Source organism: Sparus aurata, chromosome 8 (genome assembly GCF_900880675.1).
Source record: "Sparus aurata chromosome 8, fSpaAur1.1, whole genome shotgun sequence".
Taxonomy (NCBI): Eukaryota; Metazoa; Chordata; class Actinopteri; order Spariformes; family Sparidae; genus Sparus; species Sparus aurata.
Window position 1 is genome coordinate 28,917,056 of NC_044194.1, and position 26,920 is coordinate 28,943,975.

The 26,920-nt window shown below is 40.1% G+C and overlaps 1 protein-coding gene across 3 annotated transcripts in view; it reads left to right on the top strand.

Annotated features, from left to right (window-relative positions):
* The window catches only part of mical2b (microtubule associated monooxygenase, calponin and LIM domain containing 2b), a 66,225-nt gene that overhangs the window by 7,245 nt on the left and 32,060 nt on the right, over window positions 1-26,920 (top strand). For all 3 annotated transcript variants that reach the window (XM_030425868.1, XM_030425869.1, XM_030425870.1), the window contains exons 2-11: window positions 14,247-14,638; window positions 16,595-16,802; window positions 19,318-19,434; window positions 20,380-20,481; window positions 21,097-21,252; window positions 21,425-21,525; window positions 23,140-23,397; window positions 23,501-23,616; window positions 24,230-24,356; window positions 24,795-24,885. In XM_030425868.1, the coding sequence (XP_030281728.1) occupies window positions 14,375-14,638; window positions 16,595-16,802; window positions 19,318-19,434; window positions 20,380-20,481; window positions 21,097-21,252; window positions 21,425-21,525; window positions 23,140-23,397; window positions 23,501-23,616; window positions 24,230-24,356; window positions 24,795-24,885 (1,540 nt within the window). In that variant the 5' untranslated portion in view covers window positions 14,247-14,374. The remainder of the gene's footprint in view (window positions 1-14,246; window positions 14,639-16,594; window positions 16,803-19,317; window positions 19,435-20,379; window positions 20,482-21,096; window positions 21,253-21,424; window positions 21,526-23,139; window positions 23,398-23,500; window positions 23,617-24,229; window positions 24,357-24,794; window positions 24,886-26,920) is intronic.

Consider the following 26,920-nt stretch of genomic DNA (forward strand, 5'->3'; position numbering starts at 1 on the left):
GTGTTTTTTCCATCAGTAGAATTCCAAAGGCACAATGTTGTCTCCACTAAGTCAGCATGCAGGAGCGTTCTGAATCACATCGCTTATTCATTTCACTTTTAGTATGTACTGCAGCTACCCTTACAGAGTACATACTGTTGCATGCATTGCATTTATTTTGATTTGTGTCCAGACGTCCACTAAATCTACTGTAAGGAGTTCTTGAATTTCACAAAGAGCCTCAGGATAATTGTTGAACAAATAAGTACCTGCATCATCTTGGCTTACAAAACTGTAAAAATCTTCAACTATACATTTTTTTTAAGAGGAGATTACAATATGGATTTCCTTAAGAAAGGTTTGGGTTATCTTCATTTGGAGCACATATATTGGTTGTATCTATTTGCCAGTTATCTAGTTTTACAGCTAACATTGTCATCAGACTGAACTGTAATGCTGCAGTGGATTTGTTTTATCAGTTTTACACAATTGCTCGACGCCTCATTGTATAAAACGCATTTGTTAATTCACCATAACCTGGTGATGAAGATTACCAAAGGCAATTTTTAGTTCATGTTTTAAATATAAGCAAAGACTGTGCAGGAACTCATTTGTTCAACAGTTATCCTGAAGCTCTCGCAGTAGATTTAGTACTGTATGTGCTGCAGCCACTCTTATAGAGTACATACTGTTGCATGCAGTAAGAGTACAAAGAACGTAGTACTTGCACTTAAATCTGCCTTCATCTGTCATTGCAGCATCTGTCATTCTGTCAATGAGCTGTCATCTGTCAGCTGCTAAATATTTGTAGTTTCTTGGCTTTTTTTATATTAGTGTGACACACTGTGACGCTTCTTCCACTGTGTCACCAACCGTGATCAACTAACTAGGTTAACACATTGATTGTGATGCAACCTCTCCTATTTGATCTAGACCTACTTATGCTGTTGTTTTGTACAAACTTTCAATGGCACCTGTTTGTTGTGGACCTGTTAAATGTACATGGCTACCTAATGAGCAAGCTTCCTCCACACTCACCTAACCTGCTGTTATGACAGCAGAATTGCAGAAACTTACAGCTGATGAAGAAAGCAGCTTGTTGGTAGAGAGATAAAAGAAAGGAGAGGGAAACAGAAAGTAGAGGCATGCAAAGTAGGTGTGCATGCACTACGGTGGACATTTACAGCAACACTATTTAGGACTAATTTAAGCAAACTCTTAAAGCTATTCTAAAATGAGTTGTTTTTGAGTCTCATTCTCAGTTTGGCAAATATCTGACTTGCTCAGACTTTGCTTTACCTCTCTGTTTGATTCCAGAATGATTTCCATGCATTTGAATTTTGGCCCATCAGTGGTTTCAATGTCTGTCATATTTACATCTGATGAACCAGACAAGAGATGCAAATCTTTTTGCTCCTTCCTCCTTCCTTAATCATATGAACTGGATTTAGACTCACAAAAAAGACACCAGGATACAAACCAGTCAGCTGGTCAGATGACACAATGATACAGCCCTTTATACAGTAGCAAAGGGCTGCAGACTTTTGCCTTTTTTGTGCCTTAACGCACAATGTAAAATATAACCTTACAACGCAAGGGGCTTGCTGGTTTTTATAATTACTTAACAGTCCACAACAGCCTGGCTAGTAGAGGACAGCCTTAAAGCACCGTATGTGTGGCCACCTCACAAGGCTATGTTCAAGTCTCAACTGATCTTTTTCATGGTGCTTTTTCATCGCCTATTGATGGGAGACATATGACGGAGGAAGTCATCACCCTGCTGCTAACTGGAGAACAAGCACGGACTGTGTGAAATTGGAAATGGGATATGACTGTACTGTACCCCAGGGAAGGTTTGTTATAAAACTCAGCTGTTCCCGTATGGCTTTGTTTTATTTTGCCTTCGTGTTCAAAATTGTTTTCACTGTGGATATCTGCAGGGCTTTGATCCCTCAGTTGCACAGAGCACTTGTGCAGAACATGTTTATTTGATAGTCATGAGTTATATAGCCTGTCTGCCTAGAAGTTCTGTAATATTCTGATGTTTTAGATGTATTCCAGACACAACAGTCATGGAAATTGAAACTTGACTTGACTGTTGTGTCTGCTAATATGAGCAAGTTTTACAAATTTGTAATTTGGCACCATTATGCAAAATGTAGAATCAGAATGACGTACTTGTTACCAAGTGGAGTCATAGTCTAAGTGTGTGAGTCATTGACCTAAGTCATAAAACTCAGCTGTCCCCTCAAGACAGCAGGCATGTTACGTCGTCTTACATGATAGTCAAGTCTAGCTGCTGTACTAAAACATGGTGTCCTGTACAGTTATAGCTACTTAACCACTATGGGACCTGTGAGCTGTTTACACAACAACACCTAGAGTTGTAAATCACAAGTTTCATCACAATATGATACTGTATATCGATTCTGTGGACAATAATTTATCTTTTTTTTTTAGTCCCCAACTACGAAACCTTACCTGACTTTCTGTTGGCATGGTGGTGAGTAATTAATGAGAGTTCTCATTTTTGAATGAGCTTATCCTTTAAGGAATCACAGCAATCTTATCGTCAGGCTGTTTCGCTGATGCACTTTCGGAAATACTGTCGGTTAACTATTTTCATTTGTTTATCACATCAAACGTATTCGTTTGTGACCACACACATGCACTCAGGCATTTTTGCCCCCGTTCCGTCCTTTTACGTTAATGACCCACTTGACTGTGCTGTGGTCTCCCACCCAGGGAATAACAAATATGTAGCTGATGAGCAGTTTGCTCCCTCTTAGAGCCCCCTATCTGTGGGTGTGTCACTCTCAGCCGTGGACCAGTCTGATGTGACTTGTAGATATTCACCCAGAAGTTTCCCCTCAAGAAAGGCCGTTGACAGCACTAGCAGTTAGTGACTTTGTCCGTTTTGGTAAAAGTAGTTGAAATTTCCAATTAAGTGAAAGTGTTTGTACTATAAGCAGTTTAACATCAGTTGGTGTGTATGCACTGACAGCAGTGGAAAAAGTCAGCTGTTTTGTAAGATGTGAAGTTGAAGTATTATTTAACAATATCAGCTTTCTGTTAATACTGAGTCAGAAACCTATGTGTGTCATATATTTGTGTTATGCAGATGAACTAGACATGTTGTTGTTGTTGTAGCAGTTAACAAAATGAAGAATGGAGCTGAAGAGCAAGATGCTGAGTGAGTCTTGAGAGGAACTAGGAAAATGGCTTTTCTGGTAAAATTATCATGAAAACTTTGTTTTGTTGGAGCTCACGGTAGGGATGGGCGACATGGCTAGCAAATAAAATCATGATATTTCAGGGTATTTGTAAGATAATGATCTTCTTGACAGTATGATGACAAACTGGAAAATACTTTTGGTCCAGAGCTAAGGATAGCTGTTCTCCTAAGTTCTCCTTATAAGCTCCCCTTGAACTCACCTGTGTGCTTCTGCCAAAGGTGATGAAATACATTTTATGAACACCTTTATGAAACAAATGGTTGATCTACTTTGGCAACTAAAATAGGATGCTAATTGTGTTCTTCTCATGAAAACATCGAACAAACAGCACATTTTTTTGGATTGAACTGAATTCATTCAGACAGATCTCTGCAACTTGTTGAGGTCCATTGTCATTGTAGCTTCTTTATTAGCCGATATTGTTCCTCATTCATTTAAAAACTGATGCAGTTGAGTGTGGTGTGTTTCATGGCCCACACTTGAGCTTGCTGACATTCCAGCTGTTCATATTTCCTGTTTTCAGCAGAAATCGCAGCTGCTGGAGCTAATCAGCATCACATTCAGGAGATCCGTGTCTCTTGGCCAAGTCTGCACTCTCTTGGATCCGATTTAAATTCCATACATTTCAAAACTAAAGAATCCGCAACGATGTTCTCTGCGCCGAACACTCCCTGTCTGTCTGTAGATCCCTCTCTACACAATTTTCTTCATTCGCTTGTCTCTCTCACACTGTTTTTTTTTTCTGTTTTTCGTCTCTCTCTCTCTCCCTCTCTCTTGGCATCTAGTCTGTCTGGGCAGGAACTTGTTGACTCAGCTTTGATCCCCCTCTCAGACTTCCACACACATTTACAGGCCATTGACTTTACATAACTACAATTCTGTTATGTTGTAAGTGATTGACTCACCAAACAAAGTCTTGTGATCAACAGAGCTCCTTGACAAAGATCTTTCTGCACAGTTCTTTGCCACTGTCTGAGTAAAAAAAAAAAAAAGGCTGTAGAACAAATGTGTTGCTGATGGCAAATCTGTCTCTGAGGATTGTAAACAGACAATACAATGGAGAAGCCAACAGCTATCTGTTCGTGATCTCCACTTGTGATCTGTTGGATCCCAACACGGCTCCTCCATCACATTTATTTTGAGTTTAGTTTAATTTATGATGGGCAAAAAAACTTTTAATAGAATTTCAGTTTCTGTTCAGATCCTACTCAATTAAAACATGCAGTTTCACCTCTAATATTATTTGTCTTAGTTCAGGAAAAGCTAGGCAGTTATAGTAACACACAATACACATTTTAAATGTGTAATTTGCAAAATATGGCCAGAATTCCTAGGTAACTAGAAATATCGAATGGGAAGCATATTACCAGGTTGACGGACAACTGCTGCTTTTTGCTTGCTATCCTTGGCTGTGGCTAGCTACCGATAGCAAAGAGGCTAATGGCTCGGTTAGCTGTGGGGCCAGTCGTGCTTGACCTGCCTGGACTGAGACCTCAGATCACAGGGGGATGTAGAGCCGAAATTCTTCTGGGAATTGATAATTTAATTTGACCAAAGCAGAGGAGATTGTGGAAAGGCAAACCAAGACTGTTTTAGTAAGTTTTATTTTGTCACAATGAAGTATTTTTTAATGGGAGTTAATAAGGCATCTAAGCTCATTCTAGTTTGGTAAAAGAGAGAGGCTTGAATTGAGAACGTGTGTGGTTGTATTTTCCATTTTGGTATGGAAAATGGATGCGAGAGTACCTCCTTTCTTGACATTTGCTCAGTTATTACACTTACAGCTGAGAGAGCTTGTGAAACATGTCTTCGCATATATCTCCCAGCTTAACTAGCTTCTTGCGGTTCAAAGCAGTAATATGAGACAGGGCGGGTTGGGCTTGCTGTTTAGCAATTGTGGAGCTACTCAAACATCAAGACAACTGACACCTTTCTGACATGCCAGAAATCCAACTGATTGTCCGACATGAAGATCATTAATAGTCCTGAATCCTGAATCTTGTCGAACTAAAGGCCAGTTTTATGAACATGGTTTCTGGTCAAGTTTAGGAATTGTACTCTGATCTGTAATCCTGTGACAAGATGGCATTGACATGTCCTGCCACATGTACATGGTAATCAACCGTGTAATCATCCCTAGACAGAGGAAGTGCTCACAAGGCAGACTGCATCTGTTCATTGTTATTTTGGAATCAGCCTCTCCGTGTTGAAACAGACACATTAGTCAAAGTGTAGGAATGTAATGAAGAAAACAGTTTTAGAGATGATCTGACTGTGTTGCAGCTCTTTGGCACAGATTCAGAAAAGACAAATGGATCCCAAAAGATCATTAAGTGTTTGAAATGTGTCTTGTTATATACCAGGAAACAGTCCAGACTCTTGCCATGATGCATTCCAGTTTCATATTGTGTTGATGGAACACATTTTAGGTCATTTACAGGTTACAGCATAGCCCAGTTGCCTGAAGTCAAAAGACATAGTATATGAGTAATTTTAAATCTTTCTGACTGTAGCTCACCAGGTCAAAGTCAGAGGTGAATGTAATGTTTGTGCCCTGTATGCATTGTTTTGTTCACACTGGATCCAGGAAGTTAAAAGTGTTACAGATGACACCTTTTTCCGGTTGTATGCAAAAGAAAACTCTTGACATGCTGTATGTTTGTAATGATGCGTCTCCATTGTGAATGTAGTGTCTCTTTGTCTTGACCCAGTGACATACTTCTCCTGCTCTACTTGTCACCTGTACGCTCCAGTTCCTTGAAATTCAAGAGACTGGCAACCTGACTCCATACTGTGTAGTGTACTAAACATTACCCATTACAGGTGTTGTGCAGTTTGCCCTCTGTGAAAGGATTTGGTTCGCTCCTATTATTGACTGCAGAGTTCTTGGCTTTAAGAAGGTTGGCTGGACTCTCTCACTTTGTCAGCAGCTGATGTGGCTCACTGCTAAAAATGATGATTATGTACAAGTTTGTCTTGAACGATTAGTTCGAGGCTTCCATGATCTCTTGGTTATAGTAACTTCCTTCAGAGTCTTTCTGTCTTTGTATGCAGTTCCATGAGTATCATTATCAAGTGTCACATTGAGATACAGCCATTTTATCAGTCTAAAGCCCAGTGATCCCTTTGAGTTACTTTATCAATCCCAACACTGATAAATGTAAGGTTCAGGGTTGTTATTTATCCACAGTTCTTGGTGAATGTGTGTACAGTTCGAACATTTTGGCCGAACAGTTGTGCATTCAGGTATTACCATGGGTTAATCCTGTGTCTGAAAAAAATCATATTTGTGACTGAGTGGGAATAATGACTATGACAAACGTGTCACCAAAGAAATAGCTTTACTAATATGTAAGGGTGAATTCATGTTGTGATGCAATAAGCTATAGCCAAGAAGTCCATCAGTCAGTCAGTTCAGCTAATGGATTACTTAAAGGTTCAGTACATAGGATTAAGGAGGATCTAATGATCTATTGAATTTGAATATTATCTTTCTAATTAAGTTAATTAGAAACTAAGCATCGAATCAGCCGTTATATCTACAGATTATTGGGCCATAATGCAACACTATTTTTCTACAGTAGCCCAGAACAGATAAACCAAGCTTTGGCTCTAGAAAGAGCCTTTTGGGTTTTTTGCATTATTAGTGGCCACAGTAGGGGAAGGTTAGTCGTGGGGTGTACCGTTGGCTGGTTACACATTGGACCTTTCATTTATTTGATAAGCATATAAGTTTGGACGTAGCTATCTTAGCTTAGCATAAAGCCTAGAAGCAAGAGGAAATGATCAGCCTCATGTAAGGATTCAACTAACCAAGTACAATATGGACATTAAAATGTATTTTTTGGTTGATGTATTATTTGGGTAGACAGGACCAGCCAGCTGTAGCTGATATGTTTTTTTAACATTTCCAGTCTGTGTGCTCAGCTAAGGTAAACACATCCTGAATACAGCTCTGGAGATACAATTCTTATTGCTGCCGCTAGAATTAACTTTGCTTCCAGCTTGAACATACATTTCTGTATCAGTAGGTGGGCAGGTTCACTGATCTTAACTGTGACACCTGACCTTTAACATCTAATAGGACTCTATCTTTGCATCCATATAAATATCCCCAAGTGCTGTTAGCGTCCTGTTACTTTTGAAAGCTTCTTGAGTTGCAGTTTACACCTTCATTGTGGTCACTTGAAGCTTTTGAGATAGCTGACTTAATTAACAAGTCATCCATTCAGTGTTCATAAATAGATATATGTAAAGTGAATGTTCAGTGTTAATAGGCTTGCATGAGTGATAGAAATAGGCATGTACATTGCACCCTACAGTCAAGGGAGTCATGACCAGGAAGCTGTAAATTGGTAAATGAGATGTTGTTTAATCATTTAACGGGTCATGCAGTGATGCAAGCGCTAATGATCAGACCGTAGGAATGACCAAAATATATTGGTTCTATGGAGTACCAATTACTGTACAGTAAACAATTGCTACCAAAGTTGAGAGCACATCTTTAGAGAAACGTGATAGAGAGAAAGAGCGAGACATCTCTCCTGCAACACAGTGAGTCAATGTGCTGCAATGTACTTGCTGCAATGTTTGTGATGCAAAATACAAATCTGACGAGGCAATACGTCTAACTTGAGGAACCACCTGGTCAAACAAAATATATTTAAAGCCAAAAAGTGGACTGTGTTTGCAGCGGCTGCAGCTAACGTGAGTTCGACTGCAGGGTTGAACCCTCTTCGACAAACACATACGAATGTGCATACACAAGTAAACAAATTGGAAGGAGATACCACTTAACAGGAAGTTAAACACTTTCTGTGCCATGACTTCCTGAGTGACCCTGCCAGATGTGGTTACATACAGTGTAGTACCAAAAGGCTGTGATCTCTCCCATAGCTTTCTGGCACAGTGTACATCATTACACACTTGCCTGTATTTTTCCTCTTGACCTAATGGTTCAGAGGGAGTTGCAGTTAATCATGTCCAGTCATCAGAGCAAGACACAAGTAGGGCAGTCAGTCTCTGAGCGGATATCAGGGTGTCTTTTCCAAATAAATTTCCTGTAATTTCCCTGTTTTCAGCTCATTTTGTCCCATGTAGCCAAACAAATTGATATGCCGATATTTGGCCTAAAGCAGATATTTTAAATGTTGCAGTTTAATGTTGGAGTGAAGTCCAGTTTTTGATCTGTAGTCTTGGCAACAAGGAACAAAGCTTTGGTAACATTTTATCTGGGCATGAAATAGTCCGAAAGGTATAAAATTGTGTGTGTGTGTGTGTGTGTGTGTGTGTGTGTCTGTGTCTGTGGGGGGTGATAGCAATTGAGAGGCTACTGTCTGCTGCCAAATTGTTTGGTATCAGAGATCTGAGACCCCCTCTGGGCCACTCAAGGACTTAAAGGGAAAGTGTGTTTCTTGGGGAGTCGGGTGTGTGCGTACAGTGGGATATATGACTGGCACAGAATAAAAGGCTAACCAGGTGTCGTCCATGTGCAGCTTGCACTTTCCCTTGCCATGACGCACAAGGAGTTTGCATATGGAGTACATCCACTGGTTAACAGGTGATTGTGTTTCAGGCCTGTTGGACAACAAGTATATGATGCATGTGTTTAACTTGGTCTGTGTGTGTGTGTGTGTGTGTGTGTGTGTTCCTGCATGTGTGAGAGAGAGTAACAGTATCCCTCTCCCTGCTTCTGCAGGACAGCAGATTCCATGACTGTAATAGTGAGAATAATGCTGAGAGGCTTCCAGCGATTGGGATCTGATACGTAACTTTGAAAGATGTGTTGTCCATGATACTCCTGGCAGAAGCTTCAGATAACCTGAGTCTGTTGTTGGGTAGAGCTTGGGATATAGCATGGATCCATTGGTTGAATTTTGGGGAATGCATTGTATTCAGACTACCTTTTTTGAAAAGAAATGTGTGGTCACATACACTGAAAATGGTCTCCAAATGTTTAGTGTCGGAATGTGAAGTGTTGTATGCAGTTGTGTTTTAAGTTGAAGGACTGAGGCAGATGAATTGTCAGTTGTATTTACAGTACTGGAAGGGTTTGAGTTGCTTCCTTAGGTAAGGTAAGGGATGACTCACCAAACTGACATCAAAGAACTGGCAGGAACAAAGGCCAACTGTTGCTTTCCCTTACGTTGCCTGTGTCTCAGCCAAAAAGCTGCACTTGAACACGCAGCTAAGACTACAGCTGACGGCCATCTAGCTTGTACATTCTGCACATGTGTGACAGAAAATAATACCAGGTAGCGTAGTCTGTATATGTCATTCGAAAAAGGTGAACCTGAACAATCAGGACTGCAGATATACGAACTATTGTTATGATAAAGCACCATTCTCGAGTATATAGCCACCTCTAATTGGGAATTAGTTCGATGATAAACTGCAGATGGCTCTCGTGAAGAGGCGGAAGCAAAAAGTGAAGAGAAATTGCTAAATGGGTGAAATCATGGATACTACAGGGACAGGTTCAAGGGGGTTTGCTTTTATTTTATTTCTTTGTTCTCCTTTCTCTCTTCTCGTGCAGCAGTTTGCTTCACTGAACAGCCAATCATAATGATTTGTATTCACTGACGGGCTCAGCTGCGATTCAACATGCTCAGTCAGCCAAAAAGCCACCGACATTGGCCAACAACTGCAACAACCAGGGTCCTAGACGCTCGCCAAACGGCCACGAAACTGGGCAGTGGTTGAAATTTTTGTTTCAAGCTGAAGTTGTAGTTTCTATGTAAACACTGAAAGTTAAACAGTTGAAAGCTGTAGAAATGTCATTTAAAAGTAGTTGGAATTTTTAGTTGACATGCAAGAAAGAAAATTTTCTTGACTTGTAATTGATAAAAGCAATTACATTTCAGTTTAGTATATAATAAGACTTCATGAGTATACATGTCTTAAAGCACACCAGTAGAGCCTCTGCAAAAATATTATGCTCTCTTGTAAAGTTTTCTTAGGTGTGACAGCACCACTAAGAAGCTGTTCCTGTAGTCTTGTAAGACTCAGCATATTAACATGCCTCACCTAAAAGTAGAGGTCAACAGCGATAGGACCTTTTTACAAACTATTGTTATCGGCTGAACTTGGCTCGATAGTTGCCGATGGCTGCATTACTCAGGTGATAAGGTTAGGAAGTATGGGCTACCCTTAACGTTGGAGCAGCTGATTTTATTGTAGGCAGACAAGTCTGGCATATGTCATATCTAGTCTTGCATAGCCAGACCTCTCTCATCTGACCCAGTTTCTCTAGTCTCGAGTATATGGCGCGACACCATCACCTGGTCCATGATAGGGACAGGGCACTTAAGGCAGCAAGGCAACAATCACCTCCTTGGTCTTCCTGTTGTTGAGCAGTGGACTGTTCTCTGTGCACCACTCTGCAAGATTGTTGATTTCCTCCTCATATTAACTCTCATCGTTGTTCAAAATGTGGCTGAAGACGTTGGTGTCGTCAAACTGAAAAATAACATTCTCTTGATGTCTGTGAATGCAGCCTTGCTTGTACATTGTAAACAGCAGGGTTCTGAGCTAACAGCTCTGGGGGCCCCCACATTTTTATAGGGAGTTCAGCTCATTGTTCAGCCATCTTGTTACAACTTATTTTTCGGGTTCAATACTCTCATGTTGTTTTCGGCCAACGTAGACAGCTGTTCTCCGTGGAAAGCTATTAAAGTCCATTGCACACTACTTGCCCAGTACCTAACAGCAGACACACAGTTATTAACTAGCCTGTGAACAAAGTTGAGCATTTAGCAGCTAAGGAGCCAGAAACCTCAGGCTTCGATGGTGACCAATAGAACTTAAGAACAGTGAATATGAATGCTAACATTCATCATATTAGGTGAAAAGTCAATATTCTTTGTTCCCAAATGGAAAGACTATTTTTTGCAGGTTTGAGATGCCAATTTATTTAACTTTAACACCAGAGTCAAGTGGATTTGGGAGAGACTAGGGAGGACAAAAAGGAGATAACGTGGCTGACTAAAAGTGGAGGTATTTCAGCTCCAAACTTCATAACCTTCTTAACATGCCCTCAACCTTTCAAGTGAGATAAGATTACCAAAGGAACCAGGAATCGGGAAATGTCTCATACCCCTGGCCTCCTGTTAGTGGGTAAACTTCCTCCTATGCTGTGGGCACCAGGTTGCTGCTTGCGTATGATGTGATGTGACTGTGTTGTCTGTATTCCTGCAGCTGTAACGTTTAAGCTTCACCCGTGACCGCTCAGCTGAACCCTTCCAAAGCACATTCTGGGTCATAATCCTATCAGGCATTCAGTAGAGCTGGAGGAGGAAAATATCTTTGTTGTAGAGAAAAAATATGTGCCGCTTAATTAATGACTGTTTGAACTCTGCAGGCTTGTTGGTGTTGGCTCGATGTGTAGTACTGTACAGGATTGTATGGTCAAATCAGTGCATGTCCTTGACCACCTCACAGAGAATGCAGGACGTGACACTCGGGCTATATGAGGCAGCACATTGACCTCTGCAGTTTATTTTCAGTGTGAGCTGCAGACATTCCTCACATTTGGAATGTGACCTCTCCTTTATAAGATTTTAAGGTTTTCCACCATATATTGTTCTCTACATCCTAATGTTTTGTTGACGGTTATGACCATCATCAGTACTAAAGAGTTGAGGAGAACTTGACAATGTTTTATCACAATGCGAACAAGGATTTTTTTTTTTTTGCAAATTCAACCAAAACCAGAGTAGCACTTTCTGTCACCAAGGAGCATTTTGTTGTCAGAAGCCAAGTCCTCTCCAGAACAGTTTGGGATAAACTGACATGGTGATGTAGCATTTAGAGTTGCAAAGATTAGTCAAATAATCGATTAGTTGATTGAAAGAAAGTTAGTTGGCAACTATTTTGACACTCAACTAATCGTCATTTTTCAATGAAAAATTCCAACATTAACTGGTTTCAGCTCTTTAAGTGTATGGGTTTGCTGGTTTTCTTTGTCACTTATGACATTAAATGAAGAGTCTTTTGGGCTTGGACTGGGGGTTGGACAAATGAAACATTTTAAATATGCCGCTTTGGATTCTGGGAAACTGATGGCTTTTTCTCACCACTGTTTTTTTTTTGTCACATTTGTAGACTAAACAATCAATGAATCAGAAAAATAATAATCAGATCAATTGGTTAAGAAAACAGTAGATATTGGCTATAGAAAAACTTGATTGATAATGTTTTATCTAGAGATGCACCGATCAGGATTTTTGGGGCTGATCACCGAAAGCAGTATCTGCCAATCCCGATATTGCCGATCACCGATCACAGCGTCAAATCCACAAATTCTTCTGTATTGTTGTCTTGTGTAACTTTCATATATTTAGTTAATGATTCTTCTTACACAGCATTGACATTGTATTATTAAGTATAAAAATTAGGAGATGAGAAAGTATCATGAATTGACCCCTGTTTTATTGCAGGCTGAGGCAATGTGCAATATTTCACACTCTAGAGACTCTCTTAGAGACAACTTGGACTCAGCTTACATAGAGTAACTGTAGATTACTAGTGGGAATGCATGCAGTCAGGGTGGGAATTTCGTCATTTTAGGGGCAAGTCCATTTGGCCTTCACTTTTTTTTTCAGGGGCACCAAGGCCACATGACAGGGCACAAAGGCCACTGAGTAAAATGTGTTGATTTACCTTTCAGACTGATACCATAACATCCTAATTTATAATAAGACATGGATTGTGTATTAAAAAAAATTTTAATACCAAAATCAAGTTAAAGTTACATTAGAAAAGTAGTTTTTGTTAAGTAGGGTTAGGGTGAGGTGATTTGTGTGACACCTCACTGAATATTAGTGTTACTGAATATTTCTCCCAATAGAAACTCCCCCAAATTATGGCAAAGCACATTTTTTCCAAACAAAAAATTGTAGAATAACCAGCAGGAGACCACTGATGTGTGGAGTGATTTTGGTGACACTACACTCTGAATCATAGTGAAGTTATTGAATATTTTTTGTAGTTTCTCTTTTCGGTGTTGCACTTTGTAGACGGTCCCTGCGCCCTCGTCTCACAGACGGCTGACCATACAGACCAGAGTTAATGTCCAGACGCTCGTTTTGATTAACATACGGTTGTAGCTTGTTGTCTTCCTCACTACGGTAGGAAAGAGCCGTCGTTTGTGTTTTAACAAGGTGTCAATTATGAGTTATGGATCTGGGAAGTTCAAATCTGTGAATATATTTCCAACTTTACCAAACTAAATCCTACCACATAAGTCAGTTACGTATCATGTCAAAACCGGCTGAGCTCGCTCGCTGTGCTGTAAGTTTCGTACTTCTGTTTTGAGAAGCTGCTGCTGTTTGAGAGGCTTTCACGTGAGATCATCGTGATGATGAGAGTCCATCTGCACGACCGCGGACTCACTGAAGTTACTGTGAGTGACTACTGTGCACTCAGGTTGCTGTAATTAAAGGCAAGCCCACTACACTGGGCACAGAGGCCACTGTGGCTGTACGATGATTTTTTTTTTTCACGGGGCATCAAGGCCAAAGTGCGGGGCAACGGCGGCCATGAAATTACCTCCCGCATGCAGTTAATGCACTGTCTTTATACTTAAACGTCATCTGATCGACCTGATGTGATCTATTTTGAGAACTCCGATTATCGGCCGATTGCGATCGGTTGCCGATCGATCGGTGCATCTCTAGTTTTATCACATCTTTGAGCACAATTTGGCACCAAAAAACAAGTTTTTAATGAAGTGATATGCTGGAAACGGCTGCTTTCTGTGGTAGGAAATTAGATGTTGATGAGAGCGATGTGACTGAATTTGCAAAAAACAAACCTGTCTAGTTAATTTACACAGAAAAGCATCAAAAAAGTTTCCCTGCTCATTTTCCATAATCTCAATAATATTTGTCAGTTGTTTGTTTCTATGGTTATAGTTTGGTTGTGTAATTATCCTGTATATGATATAGGACTGATCAAGTGGTTCTTGGTTGATTATATTTGCATCTCTGGTGTCTCCGTCTCAAAATTGTTTTTTTTTTTTTTTTCTTCCAGAACCTGCTAAGCATGGCAGCACACGCCACATCATAAAAGTCCACTACTAACAGATTGGAAAGACTTAGGAGAAAAGGAAGTGGGAGAGGAACAAGAGAGAGTGTGGACACTGTTTACCATCAGGAGAGATGGGTGAGACAGAGGATGAACGTATGGCACAAGCCAGTGTCCTCTTTGAGAACTTTGTCCAGGCATCTACCTGTAAAGGGACTCTGCAGGCCTTCAGCATCCTCTGCAGGCAGCTGGAGCTGGACCCTCTGGACTACAGCAACTTCTACACCTCACTCAAGGCTGCAATCAGCACCTGGAAGGTCAAGGCTCTGTGGACCAAACTGGACAAAAGGGCACAGCACAAGGTCTACAACCAGAATAAAGCCTGCCTGGGCACTAGGGTAAGAGCCACCAACTAAAGAGGACCTCTACTGAAGTTAAAGCCTGCTTATAGATGATGTGAAACTAGTTTGTCCAGAATCGTAGCAGCCAAGTGCTGATGAGTGATGATGTGAGTGTATTCTCATGCCTGTCTCACAACAATTTAAGCTGTGCTGGCACACCATGAATGGTTAGAGTAATGTGAAAAGTGTGGTTTGTTTTAATTGTGTTGGCAATCTGCTGGTTTATATAAACGGAGTAAAGACATGACCACACTTGTGTCTTCAGATAGTATGTGGTTCTAGAAGCACGGCAGTATTATGTAGTGACTACTCACAGGTCAGTTGGTGAACTACTGTACCTGCGGAGCTAGCCTGCCAGTATACTAGTCTCTAGCAGTAGCTGTCTGAGTAATAAATCAGTAAAACAAAGTTTTATAAGTGACTGTATTGGAAGCATACTATTTACTATTAAAAAAGAAAATATCCATATATCAGCATAAATAACTTTTAAGAAATAATTTATTACATGGTAAAAAATGTACATTTTCAAAATATACTGAAGTACAAAACACACAATCTTTTAATTTCATAACATACTTTTAAAAAGTTTATTTAAAACATACATTCAAGAGATCAAAACACTTTAACTTTGGTAGAGAGCTGTACTCCTCAGCCTTTTGTTGACATTCCAAGTTAGAACACTGAATTTCGTACACCTTTTTGTATTTATATATGTATACACTTCAAATGACTTTGTAAATTTGTTTCATCATGTTTACAGTACCACAAGTCAGTCAGCCAAACATCCGAGTAATTGGTGTGCAAAGTTTGCATGCATGTAGGCTGACTTTAATATCTTTTCTGTGTTCTATTCAGCAGAACATACACTTTGTCATTTGGAATTAGAAGGAATTATGGTTAATTTGTCCAAATACCCATGTAGGAACTTTGCCAGTGTGGATTAGTTTTGAAAATAGATGATGCAATTGGATTAATTCTGTAATTATATGCAAATATTTGATTAGATATAAGTAATCCTAACTTTGAGAGGCTGAATTAACTGGATTTAGTGCATATAACTTGAGTAAATTTAGTTTATGGATCAAGTAAAAGATAGTGGAAACTTTATGAAAGTAGGCACCAGTCTAATTGTAGTCTATGGCTCACAGTGAGGCCCAAAGACATTATGGAAGTCCAAATACATATTTCATGTCAAAGGTATTTAATAGTTGTTTTATGTTCTGTGCTGATCCATCTTGTTGTCTTACCATGTATGTCTAAGTGTATAAAGTAGCTTGTTTAGGATGGTGTTGGAATGACTTCATATCTGAAGGAAAAGATAAGCCTCTGGAGGGGAAAGAGGCCACAGACTCACAGAGGGGAGATTAACATAGATGGGCTGGGCTAAGGGGTTGGCCAAAAATAACAACTCAGCTATTATCACAGACATTTTTTCAGCACAATCTGCTATTTGTAGAGAAATGGTGCTCACAGAGCTGGGTGGTTTACTCTGTTTTCTGGAGCTCTGCAACCAGAATTTGAACTCAGTTTTCTGGATGTTTTGTTTTGTTACGTGGGTGAAGGAACAAATCATAGTCCCAAAAGTGATTAAACTAACCTTTCCCAGATGGCTCTGCTAATTGTTTTGCTAGTTGCTTCTCCCTTTTAACTGGAAAATGGCAAACCGCATACTGACCTGGAAATGAGACGTTAACCGTAAACACAGAGGACTTTTGAGATTTTCCAGATGAGACTTTTTATACTCCTGCTCTCATTTCATATAGGTTTTCTCTCAGAGATAAGACCTCAGTGCCAATTACTGTTAAGATAGCTAGGATTTGCTGCCACACCTACTGTAAACTCTGGCCCTATTCCACATCATACTGTAATACTTTAAAGAAGACACGCTCTCAAATCATGTTCCTCTCCCAACCACCTCACTGTGTCTTCCTCTGAATCTATGACTCCCTTCAGTGTTTGATCATCGGTGGTGGTCCTTGTGGTCTACGGACGGCCATCGAGCTGGCCCTATTGGGGTGTAAGGTGGTGGTAATTGAGAAGAGAGACACCTTCTCCAGGAACAACGTACTCCACCTGTGGCCCTACACCATACAAGACCTCAGGGGCCTAGGAGCCAAGAAGTTCTACGGCAAGTTCTGCGCTGGCTCCATCGACCATATCAGTGAGTGTGAATCTGTGTCTATGTCATTTTGTTGTATAACTAAACAGAAATTTGGGTAGTATAAGCAAATTAACAATAGGAAACTTCTCTCCATTTTAGCGCAATGCATTCTGGTTGTTGTATGTTTTGTGCTTTTGTAGCAAAGAACTACCAGAGACCTTTTCTGTGTTTTCTCCTGTCATGTAGCACCAATTTCAAAAATAATTGCATCATTCTGCTGCATTGACAGTCCTGTTTTCTGCAAGGGCCATCTTTCAAGTATTTAAATACTTCTTAAGTAAGCCTATCAAGAGGTCAGAGAGACAAGTGGGTTGGCTGACTCTTCAAAACGTCTCTCTGCCCTTAGAGAAAGGAAGGAAGAGAGAAAATGTTCTTGGGTTGTGTCAAATAGTTTCAGATAACAACTTCCTCAACTTTGGAGTGAGGACCCTTTTTGAAGCCATTTGACTTGTTGAGGTCATGGGAGTCTGTTACTTTGATGGATCTTAATTAATTGTAATAGGAAGTAAAGAGCTTGGGAATACATGTAGTTTCTATATAATCCAATCCTTGACCACATGACCACAATCACATGAAAAACATGTGCTTATACATGCTTTTTATGTGACTGTTTGATAGCTCCCTTCTTTTCTCAAAACTAAACTTTTGGGTGCTACAAACCATGTAAATGGACTCGTAATTCTATAGCGCTTTTCCAGTCTACTGATCGCTCAAAGCCGCTTTACAACACTTGAGATTAAATGTGCTTAAGAAACTTAGAATTTTGCATTTCTCTCTCTTTCCTGATGTCTTCCATAAAGCGATAACATGCAAATACATGGAAATGGGGCCTCCAGTGTCTCTGTGTGTCAAATCAGTATGACACAGATAAATGTAAAGTTATGTTGCCATAAAAACCAAAGCCGTCTTCACAAAAGTACCTTTCATTTCTGCTCCCTGTATTTACGGCGTGACATCTGCGGGGGTGTGACTCTGTAACCTGTTGAGGAGATTTTCCAGCAGCCTAGTTCGCTCCAATTTACTTCTTCAGCTTCAGTCTCCCTTGTGGGATGTTTCCATTGGCACATCTCCCTCTCCAGCTTTAGTAATGGTGTCATGTATTAATGTCTCCTGTACATCTAAGAACCCTAACCTGTTCTTATCTACAAATGCAGCCACGTCTTTTTCCAATAATGGCTGCTGAGAATTAACCTGTAAATATTTCGCAGTCTAGATTCACTGGGTTGGGATCCACTGATTCCATACACTTGATTGTTGGTCTTAGCAATACTGACCTTTTTGAGTAGGTTGGGTACAGCTTATAGATTTAGAAATTTAGGAAAAAGAACACTGGTATCAGGTCTGTACTCAGTAGACACAAATACACTCAGTTAAGGTATTGACTTTTGTAAAGCTGGAATTATCAGTTTTTTTCAATTTGTTGTCAGCAGTTAAATTAATAGGCATCTATTTTGATAATCAAATTAAATGTAAATACTTTCTGGTTTCTTTACTCCTCTATGATGCTAAACTAAATATCTTGGGACTTGAGGGCATTATTTGGGGATTTGAAAAACAAGTAATCGAATAATTGGGAAAATATCTGACAAATGAATCAACAATGAAAGTTATTGTTAGTTGCAGCCCTAGACTTATGTTGACGTACAGTACATTTTTGCCAAAATTAAAATCATGGAAAAAGTTCTGATATGAGATAGTAATAGGCATTTCAAAGAGTCAAATTGTAAATGTGTTTAACTATGGATGCAAAAGCAAGCTTTTTTCATGGCGGCTACAGAAGCCACACATGAAAGCAAAGTAGGAGCTAATCTTGAAGTAACATCAATAAACACGAATGTTGGCGCAACATCAGCTTCAAGGTTTCATTATGGTCTGTTGCTGTACTTAAAGGTTGTCATGATACCAGAATTGAAACTTCCATTCAATAGTAGTATTAAAAAAAAATACTCAGTTCCTCTTTCGATACCAAAGCCAAAGTCACTGAACCCATATCGACACGTGTATTATAATATCTGTGGTACCTCGGCTAGATCTGATAATTTGTATAGCTTCAGGTAATTTAATTTGATCTTATATGGATATCATATTTTTAATATGTAGCATCAAAAAAGCATTGAAATATTGATAGGTGTCAGTCTTCAGACTTGGATTACACCAGACAAGCTATATGGAACAGTTTTTTCTTTTTGTTGTTATTTTTAAATTTTAAGTCGTCATCTACTTCAGTTGATTAGGAGACTGCGGCAACATTATTTTGCTATGAAGCTCGAGAAAAGTTATGTAAACTACAAAACATCATCCAACTTTCCATCAGCATGGGGAGTGAGTAGACAAGTGGATTTTCATTTTGGTTGAACCTATCCTTTAATGCAGACAAATGCATAATGTCAGTACAGGAAGTTGTAGCCTTCCTCTGTTTGCTTTTATACACCATCTGCGTGTGTGTGTGTGTGTGTGTGTGTGTGTGTGTGTGTGTGTGTGTGTGTGTGTGTGTGTGTGTGTATCTCCACTCCAGGTATCCGCCAGCTCCAGCTGATGCTGATGAAAGTGAGTCTGATCTTGGGAGTGGAGGTTCACGTCAATGTGGAGTTCAGCAAGCTGTTGGAACCACCAGCGGAGCAGACTGATGACAGTGAGTCTGTCTGTGTGTGTGTATACAGACAAAACAATTATGGCAACACACACACAGAGACATTTCTAAATATTGATAACATCAAAGTTGATTATGAACTTTAGAAAGAAAGAAAGGAATCCTTTATAATAAGCTCGACTGCAGTGTTTGGAAGCCCCCTCTTTGATAGGTAGACATCACTTAAGGATGCAAGTCCCCTCTAGGCAATTTGTTTTAAAAAGTGTCAATAACAGAAATTGAGGTCAACATTTAGTCTCAGTAGAAATATTGTCTGCTGTTGGTAGAATTATAGTCTATAGTCTAATGTTAACATGTATGTGTGTTGTTGCCACCTGAGTGGCAGTGACACACATGGACTTTTCCTGCATAGCTCAGCTATATATAGGAAGTTTTCTGCTAATAGAAAATACATATGTCAAAGTGATCAGAAAGTTTCCCAGAGCGGAGGCGTCTGCTGCGGCAGCATTTAGAGCAAACTCTGTGGAAAATAGCACAAGTCTATTGATAGAGTCTGCTGAGAGTTACATTTTAGTTCTACATAAAGTTTGCCTTCCTGTGTGTCCTAAGCGTCCTAAATATGGCATATGGGGACCCTCTAACTTTAACACTCCAGGGAACACGACACAACTGTCGGTCGATTTAGAGGGCTGAGCAATCAACTGTAGCTGCTGTGTGGCAGTTGGGAATTGGCCACAAAAACCTCATCTGGTTTTGACCAGATGATCAACACTTGAACATTATGTGAGCACTGTACTGTACTGTGAAGTCCTTGGCATGTACTATTTCTGTCCTCCAGTTCTCAAAGACCTTTGTTATACATCTACATCCTGTCACGGTGCCTTACCATCAGATATTCACTCCCACTCTCTTTAGACTACATGTTTGCTCTAGTATAGAAATAATCAAATCAAAGTGGGTCAATCTGGTTTGTTTGTTCTTTCTCAGGTCCTGGGTGGCGAGCAGAGGTCCGGCCCTCCAACCATCCTGTCTCAGATTTTGATTTCGATGTGGTGATTGGAGCCGATGGACGCAAAAACACATTAGATGGTAAGAGAGGAGGAAAAAAGCTCAGAAATGGGAATGCTGTGGGGTGAACTTGCAGTTGATTTGGATGGCAGTTCATATGTTTCAAAGGTTTGTTCCTGACCTACATTTGAAAAATAAACACTGAAGTCAACCCCCTTTTTTGTTACTTTTACTGGAAAACAGTTGAGGTGTTGCAAAGCTGCTTTTAGTCACTGGGTGAAACATTTCCTGTTGACATAGTTTTAGCTGGACGCTTAATGGTGTGTATGGGGACAGCGGTGTGTGTGTATGTGTGTTTTCTGGTTTATGAACCCTTTGTGAGCTTGTTTAGCTTTCTGTCCGGGAATGATTTAATGTTTTTGTGTGTTTTGTGTTTAAGTGTGTGTAGCATCGAGGTCAGCTCCAGAAGCATGTCTCCATGACTGTTGGGAAACTCCCTTATGTGTAGACCCACTTTAGCTAGCAGGGAGGGAAACTATTTTTTGAATATTATTCTTGTTGTTTGAATCCCAGTTGTGACTGTGTATCAGTAATACAGTTCATCTACATATATTGGTTAAGAATCACTTAATCTGTTAATGTCATATTTTCCCTCTGCATGGTTCATTGCTAAGGTTTTTCTTCCTCTCTCTGCAGGTTTTGGTCGCAAAGAGTTTCGAGGGAAGTTGGCCATCGCCATCACAGCTAACTTTGTCAACAGGAACACCACAGCAGAGGCCAAAGTCGAGGAGATTAGTGGGGTTGCCTTTATCTTTAACCAGAAGTTCTTTCTGGAACTTAGGGAGGAGACAGGTGGGTTTTGAAAAAAAATGTGGCACCAGCAACCCATATCATAAAGCCACCTTTTCTTAAAGTAAAAACAAAACATGCGTACCATGCACAGTTGTCTTTTGTCTCTGTCTTCTCCCACTCTAATTTCTCTGTCTTACAGCACTTTGCTAAGTGAATGTGATTGTGTTTTCAGGAATTGACTTGGAGAACATAGTTTACTACAAAGACAACACACACTACTTTGTCATGACAGCGAAGAAGCAGAGTCTGCTAGACAAAGGGGTCATCATAAATGTGAGTTTCCTCTTGCATGTACACATGAAATACACCATCTCTGCTGTGTACAGTTAGCAGGGTTACAGGTGTTGGTAGCGCCTTTACAATACATTCCTATAACATTGTCAGACTCACAATAGACAGTTGAGTAGATGCAGTAGAACCAGGTACATAGTCTGTTGGATTCTGCTCCGACGATTCTTTTTGCCAATCAGAGGCATGCACTGTATAGTATGAAGAGTATGGACTCATCCACTCTCGTTGGCTCTTTTTCATGTTATCATTGCGTTTTTTATGCATTGAGAAATGTTTTTTTTTTCATGGTTGTCAACTAATATATTAAATTACATAATTAACACGTAAACACAGACACACGGACAGACACTCACATACATACATATATACATACATACATACATACATACATACATACATACATACATACATACATACATACATAGATACATGCATGCATGCATACATACATACATACATACATACATACATACATACATACATACATACATACATATAGCAGTATGAATTGGAATATTTAAAATTAGCCTCTGTGGCAGGGAGCATTTTGTTGGGTAGACAGGAATGTGTGTTTTCGCCAGGGCAGGGAGCAGCTCACTTTAGACTGATTGATGGTCCTCCATAGGGGTTGATAATGAAATAGGCCTCTAATTAGATGCTGCCTACATTCTCTCACCTGTCACACACACACACACACACACACACACACTCTCACAAACACCTACACACAGAGAGGCATTATGAGTCAGAGCTGTGATCTCAGTGAAGGTCGCTGTCCTCTACAGAGATTAGACAGTATAAATGAGGATATTATTATGGCATCAAGGCGCAGACTGGATCATATTAGGAGGACTGCTGCTAACACTCCCACCCAGTGCTCGCCAGGACAACGAACTGGAAATACACACATACTCATGTGAACACAGACACACAGAGGTGTTGAAGCTGTGTCCTCAGTGGTCTCCATCTCACTTACATTACTCATTAGTGCAGAGTGATATCTCACTGTGTCATCCGTGCGACTGCCTCAGCACTCACTGTATCCCACTGATTCAACAAACTGACTAACTTGTTTTTGTCATTATGATGCTTTTGCAGACAAACACAGCAGTCTAACTGTAATTTTCATTTCTTTAGTATTGGCAATCTTGTGTCTTAGTCAAGCTCAGACTTGCTGCTTTGTTCAGCTCACCATGTGGCTTCTCAGGAAATGTTATTTTGATAAAAACCTGGGATAATGAGGCATCTCTCTGGAGTAACAAGTCAAAACAACATGACATTGTTATTTCCTGAGTGACTCAAGGAGAGATGGCCGCATTGATGTGGGGGCAAAATGTTTAGCCTGATGACTCACTACTGTTGAGTTTCCAGAGTAGAAATGTACAAACTGTGTCATTAAATCTTTCCTGTGTATTGAGTGAATGTATCTTAATCCACCTGAGTTCTTTGAAATAAAACAGAGATAATTCTGTGTCTTGTCACAACTAGTGACCCCTTCACTGTTCCACTTCATTGATTTGATCCATTGTTTATAGACAAAAAATGATGAGTGAGAGTCAAATTTGAATTTAGTTTTTGCCTGTCTGCTTCCCACAGGACTATATAGAGACGGAGCGACTGTTGAGCGTTGACAACGTCAACCAGGAAGCGTTGCTCTCCTACGCCCGTGAGGCAGCTGACTTTGGCACAAACTACCAGTTGCCGTCTCTGGACTATGCCATCAACCACTACGGTCAGCCAGATGTAGCCATGTTTGACTTCACAAGCATGTACGCCTCAGAGAACGCTGCCCTGATCAGGGAGAAGCACGGACATCAGTTGGTGGTCGCGCTGGTGGGAGACAGTCTGCTTGAAGTAAGATGTAGTAGCCACAGCGGCCGCTGTTTGTGTGTTATCAGAATTGTTTGAAACTCTGGCTTGTGTATGTTCCCACTGACATCATGTTTTATGTTTAAAGCCCTTCTGGCCGATGGGTACAGGCTGTGCTCGGGGTTTCCTGGCAGCCTTTGACGCTGCTTGGATGGTGAAGGGCTGGGCTCAAGGCAGGAGCCCTCTGGAGATACTTGCTGAGAGGTGTGTAGGTTTATGTTCCACTTCCTGTAACTTGACATGGAGAAGATGAGATTGTCTGTCTGTGTGCTCTGTGATTTATTTTGTCTGTATTTCATACAGATGAAAACAAGCATCAGTGCAGACATTAAAGGACATCCTAGCATCACTCTCACTCTCATAATGTGATGAGCAGATTGGCATAAATGTTCTAAACAAATTCATGTCCTCCTGAACACTGCAACTACTTTGAATTTTTGTAGTTTTATTCCACTGCGGGGGCTTTAAGAATACTAAAGAAATGATTATTCCCTCATATCTGTCAGATTTATACCATTTATACCTACTTAACTGTGCTTACAGGGTTGTTTCCTATTTATGATCATATGATCCAGCTTTGAAGCAGAGCGTGATTTCTTGGGTATTTCATGGATAAGTTCAAGAAGCAGAGCTCAAATAAACCAGTCTGGATTTGTAAATGCTTGTTATGTGAAGTAGATTTAATATTATGAACTTCATGTATAGTTTTAAAGCCTTTTTATGTCTTGAAACATCAAGTGGTTGCAGTGTAGTTCTAGGATCTTTGAAGCTGCAGAATCTTGAAACTGAAAGGTCTCTCTGCCCTGCTGTTCCTCAGGGAGAGTATCTACCGGCTGCTGCCTCAGACCACCACGGAGAACATCAGTAAAAACTTTGAACAGTACACCATTGACCCTGCCAGCCGCTACCCCAACCTCAACTCCAGCTGTGTTCGCCCACACCAGGTCAGTCTACATTTATATAATCAGAATACAATTTATTTTATATAGCAGTACTCCTAATAAAGTTACAACAGGCTTTCCAAAGGGATAAAAAAGGTATTCATGGTTCTTCTGCTCAGTGACAGAGATAATTGATTAGATGAAGAACGGTTACACCATCATTGTGCATGTCGAGTCAGGGTTGTTACATGTTTTTTAAATGTGAACAGCTCTTAAAAAAACCTCACCAATGAATCATAGTGCCATTTTTACATTTGAGCTCAGACTAGTCTTTCTGCTGCAATTGTGCAAATGTGACGCCACCCAACTACAACCTCTGATAGAACAAGTGCAAATCGTCTAAATTCCACTGTTTGCTTTTGCATTGAATGCATGTTTTCTGCTCTGGTTTCATACCTTTTTACAGTCTGAACTGACTGTTGGTATATCTTCTCCTGTCAGGTGCGTCACCTATTCATTAATGGCCAACAGGACTCGTGTCACCAGGAAAGAGGAGCACCCACACGTAGATCAGTGAACTTGTCCAGAAGAGGTAAGACGAAGTGCAGACTGACTTTCTCTTTCCCCTCACTATATACACACAGTGATGGTTGATGGCTGACAGGCACATTCAGAGTCATTGTGCATGGAAATATTGATGATTTAATGATTGACGAGAGACAAAAAGTGATATCTTATTGAATCATAGACTCTGGGGTTACACTACGTTACCAACAATGTGAGGCAATGAAAGCATAATGGAGCTAACTCCTAGATAACATTTTGCTCACAATGTGTTTGATGTATGCGGACAGAACATGAATAACGAAAATAAAGTCAACTGTGATTTTCTTTTCACATTGTCTTCATTTGTTTCATGCTAGTCATGAGTTATGTTTTGACAGAGCAGGTTTGACAGAGCAGGCTTTTAAAAAAAAATGTGTAAGAAAATAAAAATCTGAATGGAGTTTATGGAAAATTCTGTATCCTTTATGTATTAATTGATTTTAGGGATGGTGTGATTAAGACCTATCTTTGGGTGTTCATGTTGCTACGATAAAAACAGACTACAGACTCACCAAATACCTTTAGACAAAACCAGTGACAGTGATCATCGCTGCCGGCTCTCAGATGGGACTGTATTCTTCCTTCAAAGCTCCCTGTCATGTTGTAATTGTAATCTGATCATCCCGTGAGTCACCGATGGGATTAGATGCATCCACAGCCTCAATAACATGACATGAAAGCTTTCCTAGATATATTTATAAGTCACATTAAGACCCTCAGCTTTTTTTCTTGATGAAACAGTCTCAACATTTTCGCATTTCACATATAAGATTGAACTCCTGAGTATGGTTTACTGGGGAACAGAGGCTGACATCACGTGAATGCATCTCCAGTCCCCACTGAGGGGAAACTTTAGCCTTATCTCAGTCACAGGCCGACACACCTCGTCACAGACAATACAGCTAGATTACATTACACCCACATGAGGGTCAACATGATGCCTCTCACAGACGTGTGCTGACCTGCTCTACTCTGCAGCAGCAGGGTGAGGCCTGTAGACAGTATGTGGGCCAATAAAGATGTCATCACTTTGATGCAAGATTGTTGTTAAGTCACCAGTTAAAACTGTATTTATAGTGTTTTTGTCCATTTAGGGGAAGCAGAAATTGCAGTTAACACAACCGTGACACAGTATCGCCTTGTCTTTCTATGTTTTGGCAAACAGTAGCTTTTTATTGAGCCAGCCGATGAATGAAAGTCCAGTATTCACCCTCCATTTAGCTCTGTTTTGATCTCTACAAACTGTTTGGAAATGTATCCCAATAGTTATCTTCATCGTATATTGTACATACTCCAGCTAGACATTAATGTTGCCCCTTGTTTGGTGCTGAGGAGGTCATTTTAAGTGGGTTTATCACAGCTTTTAACAGTAAAAGAGCTATCTCCAGTAAAAGAGCTATCTCCAGCTATCTCAATCTGCTAGAATTAAATTTCATGAGAGCAGATAAAAATAAATAAATGTGGAGCTAAAAGACATGAAAACGTTTCATAGAGCTGAGTCACATGGTGACATGTCTCTATGCACATTGTTGATAAAGAATACTCATCAGTATAGCTTTAAGTATTGATCCTCAATATCTAAACCAAATCCCATCTATTTCTATTTCACATAAGTTTCATTAGGTGAACTTACATATGTAGTCTAATACACAGTACTCTGCTAATGTTAATGAAGGTTCTCAGTCATCCAGGTCATGGTAATTCTTAGTGCTGTTACGTAGGTAACTGCACTTGTTTCAGCTTATTGAAGATGTTTTACCTCGAATCTCTAATTAACTGGAGGGGAGTTGCAGGCTTTTAAACTCTGTGTGGGAGTGTCCTTACTTCATGAAGGTGATAAGTTCAGTTTTTGATTGTTTACACTGGTAGCCTTGGTCTGCCTAACTTTTTCATTTAAACCAACAAAATGCTGACAAATTCTTATAATCCGGTCATCGGTTGCGACCAATGAAAATGTTTGCACTGGTGCAGTCGTACCGTGGAACCCTGTTCCTGCTGCAGATTTAAATAGGCCAGTTTGT